This window comes from Sceloporus undulatus, chromosome 2 (genome assembly GCF_019175285.1).
Source record: "Sceloporus undulatus isolate JIND9_A2432 ecotype Alabama chromosome 2, SceUnd_v1.1, whole genome shotgun sequence".
Taxonomy (NCBI): domain Eukaryota; kingdom Metazoa; phylum Chordata; class Lepidosauria; order Squamata; family Phrynosomatidae; genus Sceloporus; species Sceloporus undulatus.
The window spans coordinates 129568242-129582472 of NC_056523.1; the positions used below are offsets into that span (position 1 = coordinate 129568242).

At 40.0% G+C, this 14231-nt stretch overlaps 1 protein-coding gene across 2 annotated transcripts in view; it reads left to right on the plus strand.

Annotated features, from left to right (window-relative positions):
- Positions 1–13745, plus strand: part of LOC121921666 (cytochrome P450 2C4-like) — a 43297-nt gene extending 29552 nt beyond the window's left edge. For both annotated transcript variants that reach the window (XM_042450053.1, XM_042450052.1), the window contains 5 exons: positions 691–867; positions 4756–4897; positions 6375–6562; positions 6952–7093; positions 9935–13745. In XM_042450053.1, the coding sequence (XP_042305987.1) occupies positions 691–867; positions 4756–4897; positions 6375–6562; positions 6952–7093; positions 9935–10122 (837 nt within the window). In that variant the 3' untranslated portion in view covers positions 10123–13745. The remainder of the gene's footprint in view (positions 1–690; positions 868–4755; positions 4898–6374; positions 6563–6951; positions 7094–9934) is intronic.
- The last annotated feature ends 486 nt before the right edge of the window (positions 13746–14231 follow it).

The following is a 14231-nucleotide window of genomic DNA, read 5'->3' on the forward strand; positions in this document are numbered from 1 at the left end:
TGGGTCTTGTTATTAATAGACCTGGCATTGCACAGGAGCAGCGACAGGGTTTGTGGCACGGTTGGAGTGACCCTCAGGTCCTTCAGGATGGGAGGGGGACAGGAAGGCGAGATAGACACAAAAGGAGTCACAAAATTATGCACAAAGATCTGCAGCATAGACCCCAATCATAAATGGAGAGAGAAATCCTAGAGGTTCAAGAAAAGAAGAGGCACTAGGATTCACATAGAAAATATACACTGGCTAATGGAGTGCACCAAAAATTCTGGAAGAAATCACCGTGTGCTTTATAGATTATAGAAAAGCCTTTGACTACATAGATCACAAAAAGTTATGGAATCCTCTTAAAGACATAGGAGTGCCACCATAGTTGATAGTCCTGATAAGAAATCTGTATGTAAGACAAGAGGTCACAGTTAGAATAGAAATGGAGAAACAGAATGGTTTCCACTTGGCAAAGGGATCATCTTGACTGAGCTTCATCTTATTTTGGAGGCTATAGGCAATATAAAAAGGAGGGGCTTATACATTGTGTTCATTCTTGGCATATACAAAGGGTCCTTCAGTGAGGACTGTGGGGGGAAAAGTGTCTTCTTAAAAAATAGCTGTCATGACATTTAGCTACACCCTTTGGGGGTGGCTGGACTCAAAGGTTTGACTTGAAAATTAAAGATATAATTTGTATCCCAGTTGTACAGCTCTTTCCCACAAATGATGGATTACCTGCCTGGACTGCACCAGAAGGTATTTGCTGATTGTGAAAAACTGCAGGCCTACATCCGTGAGGAGGTAAAATCTCACAGCCAGACACTGGACCCTGAGAATCCCCGTGACTATATTGACTGCTTTCTTATCAAACTGGAGAAGGTAGGTACCAGAACACATGAAGCTGCCTTACACTGTTAGTCCATCTAGCCTAGTGTTGTTCAAAACAATTAGCAGTAGTTGTACAGGAATTTGTTAATTCTACCTGGAGAAACCAGCGATCAAGCCAGGGACTTTCTGCAAGAAACATTGTCCAGAGAATTGTGGCCAAAATGGTGAAAGGTCTGGAAACCATGCTCTATGTGGAGCAGTTTAGGAAGCTGGACATGTTTAGCTTAGTGAAGAGAAGACTGAGATGTGACATATTTAAATATTTGAAGGGAAGTCATAATGAGGATGGACCAAGCTTGTTTTCAGCTGCTTTGGAGACTAGACTATGGAACATTCTACTGCTTCAGAGACTAGACCGCGGCACATTCACATTTTCCCGAGGAACTGTAAGGATGATCTCTACAGGGATAAACCATGGAACAATGGTTTCAAACTACAGGAAAAGAGATTCCACCTAAACCTGACGGTAATTTCCTGATGGTAAGAACTGCTTGACCATGAAATATGCTCCTTGGAGAGTAGTGGAGTCTCTTTCATCTGAGTGTTTTTAAGCAGAGGCTGGATAGTCATCTGCCTGAAGTGCTTTGATTGTGAGTTCCTGCATGGCACAAGGGGAGTTGGGCTGGTTGGACCTCAGGGTCTCTTCCAACTCTAGCATTCTATGATTCTAGTTTGCTACTGAACCAGCATCCCTTTTTACCAGGGATGCTGTCTGAAGACATCTCGTTACTCTTAGATATTGTTCTGAGCATATCAGCCTCCAAGGGGTCTTTTAACTTTGGTAGTAGTGGATCTAGGCATATTGGTCCCCATGACCTTCCCACACAGCTATTTCAAATGAAAAATTTTACTGGACACACAGATGTGAAAATATGTACAGTGTTCATACTGGGAATAACAGACAGAGTTTTTTAAATGGCAAATGTGGATAAAGCAAATAACTAGGTAAGAAAATACAATTCTGGCAGAATGGAGAAAATCTTAAATCAAGGATGTATACAGTTGGCCCTTCTTATACACGAATTTCTTATGCACGGATTCAAGCATCCACGGTTTGAAAATGTTCAAAAAAAGTATAAATTTCAAATATCAAACCTTGATTTTCCATTTGCTATTTCATATTTAATGGGACTTGAGCATCCACGGATTTTGTTATCCACGGAGGATCTTGGAACCAAACCCCAGTGTATAACAAGGGTCCACTGTACTCACAAAATCCGATAAGGTTCTAAGAACCTTATCAATATTACATGTTCTTAATGGGTTATTGTGAGCAGGATTTAGATCCCAAGAAGTGATACAGATTAGGACTAAGAAATGGGTGGATTCAGAGGTTGTTGGAAGAAGAAGGGAGAAATGTCTCAAAAATGTATGAAGGGTAGGCTCGTTGGAACCATCCCCTTAAAGTACATAGATACACATGCACACTTGAAAAGAAAATGAGGTACAAATATTAAATCTGCTAAAACTGCAGGGAGATAATTGCCCCAAAAGAAATGCAGTTTGTCAAATATTATCTTTGCCTGGAACCCCCCTGGTCATGTTGAAAAGAAGCTGTGGAACTTTGAAAAGTCTATTTGAAATAATGGAAAGAAAGCTAGATCTTTGACTAATAACTTCTTTTAGAGAACAGCAGGAAAAACTCTTGCATTCTGAAGGCCAGAAAATTTGCAAAGGGATTTTTGGGTTGGAAAACTTTTATTGTTCTCCTTGACTTTCCTTGAAGGATGGCTCATTTCACCAGATGCCCAGATTCCTTTTCTTATTTTCTTATTGTTAAAGACTATCATGATGTATTGCAGACTAAGGTCAAATGGAAAGTTTTCATATTCACATCCATGTAAGATTGAAGCAAGTAAGCAGATGTAAAAACAAAAACAAACAAACAAACAAAAACAGATGAAATTTTTCTGACAGAAAAATACCCTCATAAGATATTTGATTACCTTTGTACATAGAACACTGGGTATTATTGGCTGGGTTCAATGAGATTTTTAAGGCATAGCTAGTCATTAGCTTTAAGTAGGAGTCTTGTGTGTAGACCTATTGTATCTGTAATATCAAGGGGAAAATGAATTCTTTTCTGATCATGTTTATGCCCTTTTGCTAACATATTATCGAATGCTTGTTCATGCTTAAGTAAGTAGAGCAAATATTTACATTTACGTTCAGATGTTTTTATTTATTTAAAACAGGTGTACTTTGGCCTTTAGCAAAAAAGGCACACAAAGTATCTAAAAAAAAAACCATAGTATGACTTTTCCTGCCCTTGGGATTACAGTCTAAATTTAAGACATGAAACGAAAGGGGGAAAGGGGGGGGGGGGGGATTGAGGTCAATATTTATAACTGGCCAGATGGAGATGGTTCAAGCAGCCTGTTGGAACAGAATTCACTCAGTTCTCTCAGCTCCTATCACAGAAATGTGCTATGGTCAACTACTTTGACCAGAGTAAAATTGGTAATTTTATGAAAAAGATCAGTTTATTCTTTGTTTCACTATAACCAGTCCTGTAGCTTTTAGTTTTCCTTATCTAGCTTGTTGTCTGCTTCATAATCTGGGATAATAGTTTTCACCCAAACATTTCTTTCATCAAGCTGCCAGCCCAAGGACAATGACATAATATTATGAATGAATATGAAGAATTTTTGGTGTGTTTATTGCATTATGTAGTATTTTAGCTATAGTTGCATTGTTGTGAACTGCCCTCGTCTCCAGCTCATGGTGATCCTGTGGATGAGACCTCTCCAAGCCTCCCATTCTCCACTGCTCTGTTTAAGTCTCAAAGGTTCATGCTTCCTGAGCCTAGCCATCTGGAATGTGGTTTCCTTCTCTTTCTACTGCTCTCCACCTTCCCTAGCATTATTGCCTTTTCTCATGAGTCACAGTTTCTTTCTCTTAATGTGGCCAAAGAGAGCCTTAATTTTATCAACTTTGCTCCAGGGAACTTTCTATCTATATCTGCTTAAGAACCCACTTGCTTGTCTTTTTGACTGTCCACAGTATCCTCAGCACTCTTCTCCAACACCACTTTTCAAAAGAGTTAATTTTCCTCTGTATGTTTTCTTCACTGTGCAGCTCTCACATCTGTAGATGGTGATGGGGAATACAGTGGATTGGAATGGTTCTAACTTTAGTGTTCAGTTGCATATCTTTGCACTTTAGGATCCTATCTAGTTCTTTCATAGCTGCCCCTCCCATTCCTAGTCTTCTTCTGATTTCTTGACTGCAGTTTCCATTCTGATCAATGTGTGAGCCAAGGTATGGGAATTCTTGAACTACTTCAATTTCCTCACTGTTTAGGATGAATTTATGTAGTTTCCCTGTTTTGCATACCACCCTGCAAATTAAACACACACACACACACACACACACACACACACACACACACACAGTTTTTTCTCTGCATTTTAAAATGAGTTAACATTTTTAAATACAAGTTAATACATTAAAAACAATATTAATGGGGAATGGGAGGGTATTATGATATAATGATATCACAGAGAAATATTTATAGAACAATATCAAAATATCACAGAGCAACATAAAACAATATTCTGTAATATTATTTGTAACAAGATAAGATGATTCAGATCCCCTATTTTTCTGTAAAGCAGATACAGTGGAACCTCACCTTATGCGGGGGGATCCATTCCGGACCCTCTGCCTAAGGTGAATTCCGCCTGTGCTTGAGCCCCATTATAGTGAATGGGGCTCATGCATGCAGCAGTGTGGCATGCATGCGCAGTGGCCGCATGCGGCATTGAAGGTATTGCAGCACAGCTTCTGCGTAAACTGGAAGCCGCATATGGCATGCCCGCTTATGGAGCAGGCGCGCTGTATTTTCACTCTTCCTCCTTTCCTTTCATTTATTCACAGGAAAAAAACTCTTCTGAGGTAATTTACAACCAAGAAGATATAGTCATGAGTGTGTTTGGGCTCTTTGTTGCTGGATCGACAACCACAAGCAATGCATTGAATTTTGCACTTTTTGTGATGGCTAGATTGCCACACGTTCAAGGTAAACAGATATTCCAGAGAACCACAAAGGTCATGGGACTCTTATGAATTCTGTGTGTTCCTGTGTGTCAGCAGGTTGGACTGGATGGCCCTTGTGGTCTCTTCCAACTCTATGATTCTAAGATTCTGTCACTTGTCTCCAGGAAATTTGAAATAGGAAAAGGCATGATCAATTATTAAAACAAAAAGTTTCTGAGAGAAATTAATATCTCTGGGGAAAACAAAAAATAATGGCATTGTTATAAATGAAAAAACCAAAATTATCATCAAAATTAATTTTAGCTGATGAAAAGGGAAGATATATAGTAGTTGAGATTAATATGAGAAATGGCCTTAATAATAATAAAATGTTATTTATTTATTTATTTATTCATTTATTGGATTTATATCCTGCCATTCCCCCAAAATGGGATTCAAGGTAGCTGATAATATTCAATTGATTATATCCAATTACAGTGGGCCCTTTGTATACGCAGTGGACCTCAAGTCCTGTTTGTTTCAATAGCCATGCGCTCCCGAGTGCAACATTGTTACAAACAGTAGGCTTAAAGCCGCGGATGATAAGCCCATGTATGGGGCAGATGTTCTGTATATGCAAAAAAGCAATAGGAATACACACTTTTGCTATTACTTGTTTTAATTTGGGAAATTCTGGACTCAGAGATTGGGAATGAAAACAAATAAGGAGAGTTAAGATTTGAAAAAAAGAATGTAAGCTTAAGGCACTTGCTGGGATAGGACACTGTTATTGTAACTAAGAGAGTACAGCAAATTTGTGAGTCAAAACTAACATACTAACAAAAAATATGAGTGCTATAGAAAAGGAAGAACTAGTCAATAAAACAGGTTATGAAACTGTAAAGAAGGTAAAATATTTCGGATTAACTGTAACATCTAAGAATCAAAAGTTATTTGAAAACAATTATTTAAAGGTCTGGGGGAGTGTTAGTAATGATTTGAATAGATAGTAGAATTAAAATGTAATTTATCTCCTCTTTTTTTGGGAAGCTATTGAATCTTGTGGTAGAAGATTATGTATATTTATTATGTAATATATGAAAAAGCTTTTAAAAATAAGGCTTGAACATTTTGCCAATCCATTTTATTTTAATGATCCTAATTTATTAATACTCTAACATGCAAAACAATATTCTTTTCCTCTGATTCCATGCTCCATGTTTAATTTTATAAAATTATGTTGTGCTCTCCTCCCTTTATCTTTTCCCCCCTAAATTGAAAAGCACCAGCTCTTTAGAATCATAAATTAGTCCATTTGGGGGAAAGATTTCAAGGAAGGTTGAACTATTTGCATGCCAATAAATTTCATTCTTGTATGCTGTCTTTAAAAATGGGCAGCAATCCAGCTAACTTGTTTATGCAGTTGTAGTTTTCCTTCAGATCTGAATCTCCAGTGCTGCTAGCAGGAATGTAATCCCCAGAATTCTGGGATTACATTTTCCAAATGTTTTTAATTATAGCAAAAGTCCAAGAAGAGATGAACGGGGTTATAGGTATCAGTCGTCCCCCAAGGATGGAAGACCGGATGATGATGCCCTTTACTAATGCTGTTGTCCATGAGGTTCAACGATACACAAGTCTGAATCTTGAGAACTTTTCACGCTCTACAACTTGTTGTACAGAATTCAGGGGCTTCGCTATCCCCCAGGTACAGTGATTAACACATTTACTGTAAATAATAGATTTTTGGCTATGAACTTCCACAATCAAAGCAGGTAAAAGAACTGCTTCACTATTTAGGGGCTTCACTATCCCGCAGGCACAGTGATTTCCATATTTACTGTGTAAAGAATGGATTTTGGGAATCATAGAAATGGCTATAAACTTCCACAGTCCAAGCAGGTACAAGAACTACTCAATTATATATGCACAAAGATGGCAAATCTGCTCTGACCCACATTCATGGAGAAATTTTCCATGGCATAAAGTTACTCATCTTTGTGTATAACTTACTACCTTTCTGAATGGGAGGCCATTTTTCAGATTTGTATGAAGCTGAAACAATTCATGTTGTCTTATTTGCTTTCTTCCCTAAAGGACACTGTTATCATTCCACACTTGACATCTGTGCATTTTGATCCTCTGATGTGGGAAACTCCACAGGAGTTCAACCCAGCCCATTTCTTGGATGAGAAGGGTCAGTTTAAGAAGAAAGATGCCTTCATGCCATTTTCAGCAGGTGAGTACATGGGTCTAAATAGTCACACTATATATTGACTAGAGATTGGGACTTCAAGAGTGATTTTGTGATCACAGGAGGCAAGCAACAGGGCAGGGTGCTCTCTTCTGAGTTTCCTCACTACCTGTCTTTCTTACATCATAGTCAAGAAGTTGGTGAACAATAGCATGGAAAAGGAGATCAGTCTGTGCTTTATAGATTATAGTAAAGTGTTTGATTGTGTAGATCACGAAAAACTATGGATCACTCTTAAAGAAATTGGTGTGCCATAACATTTGATTGTACTAAAGTATAACTTGTTCTGGGCACCATAATCCAAAAAGTATACTGAGAAACTGGAGTGTGACCAAAGAGGGGGACTAAAATGGTGAAAGGTCTGGAAACTATGCCCTGTGAGGATTGACTTAGGGAGCTGGGGATGTTTAGTCTGGAGAAAAGAAGGTTAGGAGGTGATATGATAGTTCTGTTTAAATATTTGAAGGGATGTCATATTGAGGAGGGAGCAAGCTTGTTTTCTGCTGCTTCAAAGAACAGGACCTGGAACAATAATAATAATAAATAAAAGTTTTATTTCTATCCCGCCTTTCCAGGGATCAAGGCGGCGTACAATAATGGGATATATCATCCCAATAACAGATAAAATACAATAAAAACAGTTGCAATATCGGCATAAAAACAGCAATACACAATAGCATTTACAAACATCCAGGCTAGCAATGGGGGAGGGGAACATAATAGGGCTATTGGGGGTAAGCCTGTTTGAACAAATACGTCTTCAGCCCTTTTTTAAATTGGGCTAGGGAGGGGGTTGAGTGGAGCTCGTTGGGGATCAAGTTCCAGAGCTTAGGGGCCACTATTGAGAAGGCCCTTTGCGTGGTGACAGCTCGTCTCACATCTGGAACTTTTAAAAGATGTTTATCCCCAGATCTGAGAGTGCGGGGCGGATTATATGGAGAGAGGCGGTCCTCTAAGTACCCTGGGCCCAAGCCATTTAGGGCTTTATAGGTAATGACCAACACCTTGTATTGCGCCCAGAAGCGAATAGGCAGCCAATGAAGATCTTCAAGTATCGGTGTTATATGGCTAGCCCTGGAAGATCCAGTGACCAGCCTTGCTGCCATGTTCTGAACCAACTGAAGCTTCCGGGTATGATACAAGGGTTGCCCCATGTAGAGCGCATTACAGAAATCCAAACGAGAGGTTACCAGAGCATGTACTACAGTTTCAAGGTCCCCCCGGCCCAGGTAGGGTCGCAGCTGGCGTATCAACCGAAGTTGATAACAGGTACTCCTGACCGTCGCATCCACCTGAGATGTGAGGTGGAGCGACGAGTCCAAGAGCATCCCCAGACTGCGAACAGAGTCCTTCAGGGGAAGTGTGACCCCGTCAAGGACAGGTGGACAAACCTCCAAACCTGGACCTGGGGAACCTATCACAAGTACTTCCGTTTTCTCTGGATTCAGCCTGAGTCTGTTTTCCCTCATCCAGCCCATTACTGACTCCAGACAGGCATCTAGAGGAGAGATGGATTCAAACTGCAGGAAAAGAGATTCCACCTCAATATTAGGAGGAACTTCCTGACAGTAAGGGCTGTTTAACAGTGGAACACACTTCCTCGGAGTGTAGTGGAGTGTCCCTCCTTGGAGGTCTTTAAGCAGAGGCTGGATGGCCACCTGTTGGGCATGCTTTGATTGAGGGTTCCTGCATGGCAGGGAGTTGGACAGGATGGCCCTTGTGGTCTCTTCCAACTCTAAGATTCTATAATTTGTACTCAAGACAAGAGGCTACATTTGCCTTGCTCAACTGCCCCCCAACCTGGCTTGCCATTCATCACCCAGCCAGACTATAAAAATGTTGGGGGGGGGGAAGCAAATCAGTGGGAGCAGGCTTCTCTGCTCCCTTGGCTACCTTGGCTGAGAGAGCCATGGCAACTGAGAAACCAAAATGGGTTTCTGTGGGCTCCTGGCAGTCTATTCCAGGTTTGGCGTGGCTGCTGGGTGAGTGAGAAAAGGAGGTGGTGCCCTTTCTCACTAGCCACATCATCAGCCATACCATTCCTACTAGGTGTACCACCACATCATGTGTACAGTCCCCTATGGGGGTTGGGTTACCCAGCGTGGTCCACACCTTTCACACCAAAGTGTGCAATACTTTAACCTACAGCATAACTCTTTTGGTCTCCAGCAAAATTCTTCAGCTCTAAATCTTGGTGAGGCTCTAAGCCAGCACTGCAGATTTCAAGCCAACTGTGTCAGGACAAAACATTAATGAACATGCTCTCAAATGACCATATGTGTTTTAAAAAACTCTACCTGTTTTTTATTTGTTTGTTTTTTAATAGCAGGTTTCAAAGATGTGTGACACAAAAAAATTGGAGTCTTTCTTCATATTGAGTTCATCCTATCTTTACCAACTAATTACATTCAAATTCCAAACACATATGTGAATAATAATAAGTAGTAATAGTAGTAGTATTAGTAGCAGCAGCAGCAACAGTTATGGCCATTTTAAGTAGTAAAATGAGAGCCTTTAGGGATGAAGGGCGGGGTATAAATACTGTAAATAAATAAATAAATAAATCTTGAATTCTCTGTGGAAATCAATGGTTCATTAATTTGGATTTTCAAATCTTGATTCAGATAATGGATCAAGACATATCAGGTTTCCTCCTTACATAGCTCAATGAAATACTGACAGAGATTGTATAGACTGATGGATACCTTCCTGCTGTTTTTCATCATGATTCCGTTTTAATTAATGGCCTGCAACTTCCAGCACACAAGTTTCCTAGACACTATAACAATCTCTGGTGAGTGATTGCTCTGTCGTCTTCTCTTCCAGGGAAGCGGGCATGTCCTGGGGAAGCACTGGCCCGGATGGAGCTATTCCTGTTCTTCACCACTCTGCTCCAGAACTTCCACTTCCAGCTGGTTGGAGAAGCCACAGATATGGATGTCTTTTCTTTCTATAACAGTTATAAAAACCAGAACCTGAAGCTCCCAATACAAGCTACTAAACGTTTACTCTGATGTTATGACTCAAAATAAGCAGAAAGGATGAAACCAAAAATACAGTCGCCCCTCCTAACGTGCGGATCTTGGATCCGCAACCTTGAAAATACACGGAGTATTTTCCACTATTTTTAATGGTGCATGCACCCCCCACACGCACATGGAAAGTATGAAACCAAAAATATTTGCAGCTGATAAAGCAGAGATCCTGAAGCTTTCTGTCCTTCATTCCCCTAACATCTTGCAGTTTCACCTAGGCATGTCACCCCCAGGCTTAGATGTTAAATGTTGCTTAATATCAGCAAGCATAAAGTCCTGTTCTTTGTTTTTCTCCAAAACTGTTTATCTGTGTCCTTACACATTTTAAACCATACCACACAGCCAAGTACTCTGGAGATAATTTTTGACAGCTCTTGCTGGATTTTTTCACAAGCATTAACTCCTTTTGAGTATGTTTCATGGAACAGCTATCACATGGAGTTGCATCTGTATTCCTCAGAAGTAAAAGAGTATACAGATGGAAAGTCTTCTGATTGAGTGGTGTATAGAAAAGCTTTCCATATGGCTGCAGGGAGTCATAACAGTGTGTGTGTGTGTGTGTGTGTGTGTGTGTGTGTGTGTGTGTGTGTGTTTGAAATGCCCAATGCCACTTGTTAGCCAAAGCTCTTGAGAGAAGGTATCCAAAAATACAAGTGATCACAACAGACTTCCTAAACAAATGGTAGGAATCTGCAAAAGGGATTTCAGCTCAAGGGGCAACAGTTTAGCCTTTCAGCAGGAGAGGAGCAAATCTTAATCAGTGATTTCAGCAAGAGTCCTCTGGAAGGAGGAGGCATGTTGGGATACGTCCACATTTCCTGATATCATGATCTCAGTTGAAAACACTGGGTCAAGTTATTCCACCAGCACTTTGGTTTTGTTCCTCTAACTCTCTCTCTCTTCTGTCAAGTCAGAATCCAGAAGTGAGCTACAAGCCAACTTTGTTTTGTTGAAGTATAAAACCAGGGTCAGAACAAAGTGTTCTCACAGAAAACATCCAGTCTCTGACATCTGGCCCACTACAAATAACCCTCCTAAGCATCCCTTTAACACTGTTCACTGCTTCTGGCATTTACTAAGCCATGAACTAAAAATATTTTATATTTTTTTCTTTAATTTGTATTAAGCATCTGTCTTAAGCTAGTTAACTAAGCCCTTTGACTTTAATTGTTGTTTAAAAATACTCCAGTCTTTCCTAACAAGGTTGATTTATAGCATACTTTTCTTGAGCAATGGATCTGTTTGTTCCATTGACGATCTAGCACTGTATAGGTGTGGGCTGCTATTTTTTATTATAGATATTTTTAATTTTAAAAAAATGTTCTACATGATTTGTTTCTTAGGGCTGGGAGGGAATGAACAGACTGACATTTTGACAGTCTAGAATGAGAAACCAAAAGTTTCAGCCTTTACAATTCACTGCTATTCCAGCTAGAATAATTCTCCTCAGGCAGAGAGGCTTGGGCATTGTCTGCACTGCCCAGGGTATTACAGAAGTAGCACAGAATATCCTGGCCCTTCAGCTGCTCCAACTTGACCCTGTTATCCTGCACTATGGTGGATGTCTGCATGGGTGTCCTGCCAAGTCTCCTAGTGTGTTGCTCACTTCTGATGCACTCATTTCTCTAAGGCATTGATGAATACACCGAGTGGCTTGGCACAACGCCCATGCAAACAAACAAAACAGGAGGCTTACACTGTAACTGGTCAAAAATAGGAGAAAAAACAATTGGTAGGTATACTATAAATCACTAAGTACCACTGTAAATAAATCCAAAAATGCTATAACAATTCTAAATCAATATATATGTTACCATTAGTCTGCAATCATGGATTTTTTTTACTTGTAAGCTTAATATGGCCTAAAATATGGAAACATGGAATAGCTTACTGGAATCATATCTTCTTGAACTATAATCTGGAATAGAAATGCTATATCATTACTGAAGAAGACATTTGAATCGAAACGGCCACAAAAACTCCAGAGGTAGCCATCTTGCTACCAAAGATAGTAATGCTACTTATATCAATGCTACCATTGTTTCAATTACTGGTTATATACTACTACCCTGAATATCTACAGTTTTGAAATACCAACCCAGCAAAATCTTCGCAAGGTGATTTATTGTGGTTTACTGGGACACTGCCATTATTGCCAGGCTGTTTATTGAACTTGTATCATTGGGACATTCATCCTATATTATCAGTCATGGAATATACAGAAGAATTCGTCTTTACAGAATCTCATATCTTTGCAAGGTGTTTTTTGGTTGGACTTTTCATTTATAATTAGTGTTCTCATATAATAACTGTATTATCAACTTATGTTAATTTAGGATTGGTTAATTAATTAATAATTAATTGATTTAAAATTGTTAAAACGCCCATGCAGACAGCTGTCATGGTGTAGCAACAGAGTGTTCCAGATCCTCTGGGAAGATCCAGAGCAACAGGTATATTTAAAAAAAAACATTTTAAGACTGTTTTACCCCAATTCTGCTGTAGAATGTGCCAGACGTCATCTGGACTGTTTGCACCAGAAACAGGGTGTGGCATGTGTGTCATCTAAACAGGATTATGCCAGAACTGGGGGTGGGGGTGAAGATATGGGACTTTTTGTTCATGCAGACAGGGCATTGGTGCCTCTTCATTTTGCAGTGGAGAATACTGATGGACATGGATAAGAATGTGTTACAGTGTCTGCTATAGTGTTAGATAAAGTTTGCACAGTGCAACCAGGTCAGAAAAGTGTTATTAAAACTCACAGAGCACAAAGAATCCACAGAGATCTATAAAAAATGGAGAGCATTGAGGGAGGGGGCAGACAGACCTTCTAAAAATTTACAGAGCATAAGTAGAACCTTAAAAAAAAGACACAGCCAGTCCTTACAGAACACTTAGAGAGCACAAAGAGGCAAAACAAGACATGTTCTAAAATGTGTGATCGGATTTTAGCATATTTGCTAATGGGTTCCTTGAGGAACTCTACATTGAAGTCTCATGGAGAAGACCTTTGTTCCCCACCACTATGTATTACATCTCTGTGTCCTTGTGCTTTCAACTATTTACATAGTTGAGCAGGGCTGGCTTTAGTCAGAATGAGACCTTTATTTATTTATTGACCATGGGGAACCTTTGGAAAGGAAAAAAAAAGTTCGTTCTCCTGACTTCCCATGGAGTCAAACCGGTGCTTTCATGTGGGAGAGGTCTGTTTTTGATCTGTGGAGCAGCTGTCCGGCATTTTAAATGCTCCCGGTCTTAGTAAAGGAAGAGCCAGGGATAGGACCTGGCCTGGTCAAGCAGACTGCAAAGTGAGAAGCCTGATAGGTCAATTGAACTGAGGGCATCCGGCTTGTAAGGGGCCCTGGTGGCCATTGTAGCTTTGGTCAATCTCCTAATTTGGGTTGGGACTGCTAGGAAAAATATGCAGATTATCCCTAATTTGGGCCAAAAAAACCCTTAACTCCCCAATTAACAACTTTAGAGCCCCAGGACTCACATAATCACAATCTGCATGGAGTGAGGAGTCCACCCATGCATACATTTTAGAAACATTCCTTTGGAGGAAAAAAATGAAAATAAACTGGAGCAGCCCAAGAGCAGCTTACTTGTCAAATTTGCTTTGCACAGGCTTTCAAGATTTAGGAGGACTGTCTTGTTTATCTGTTGCCAACAGCACAGTGGTCAGCTTTAAGTCCCAAGCTTAAAATTTAAGGGAGGTAAGGAAGGATTTGTTGGAGGAACAAAAAACATTTCAAAAAGGGGTGACGGAAAAGGAAAAGTGGGGGAAAGGGATGTGTGGGGGCACACTTCTTTCCCTGCAGTATTGTCCTCCAAGTCTTCAGGGGGAGGGGAGAGTGAATTTCTGTAAAGCCACACTAGCTTTTTCCACACAGATTTTCTATACTACCCTCCAAAATTCCTAAAGTGGATGTTTTAAATCACACTCTAGAGAGCAGAGCAAACTTTCCAGGGTTTTTTAAAAAGCACATTGTTCTGTCCAATTTACATTGGATGGTGAAACAACTTTGCTTCCTTTAACAACCTCTGCTGAAATCCTAGCTCCTAGATTTTACTGTTTGGGACAG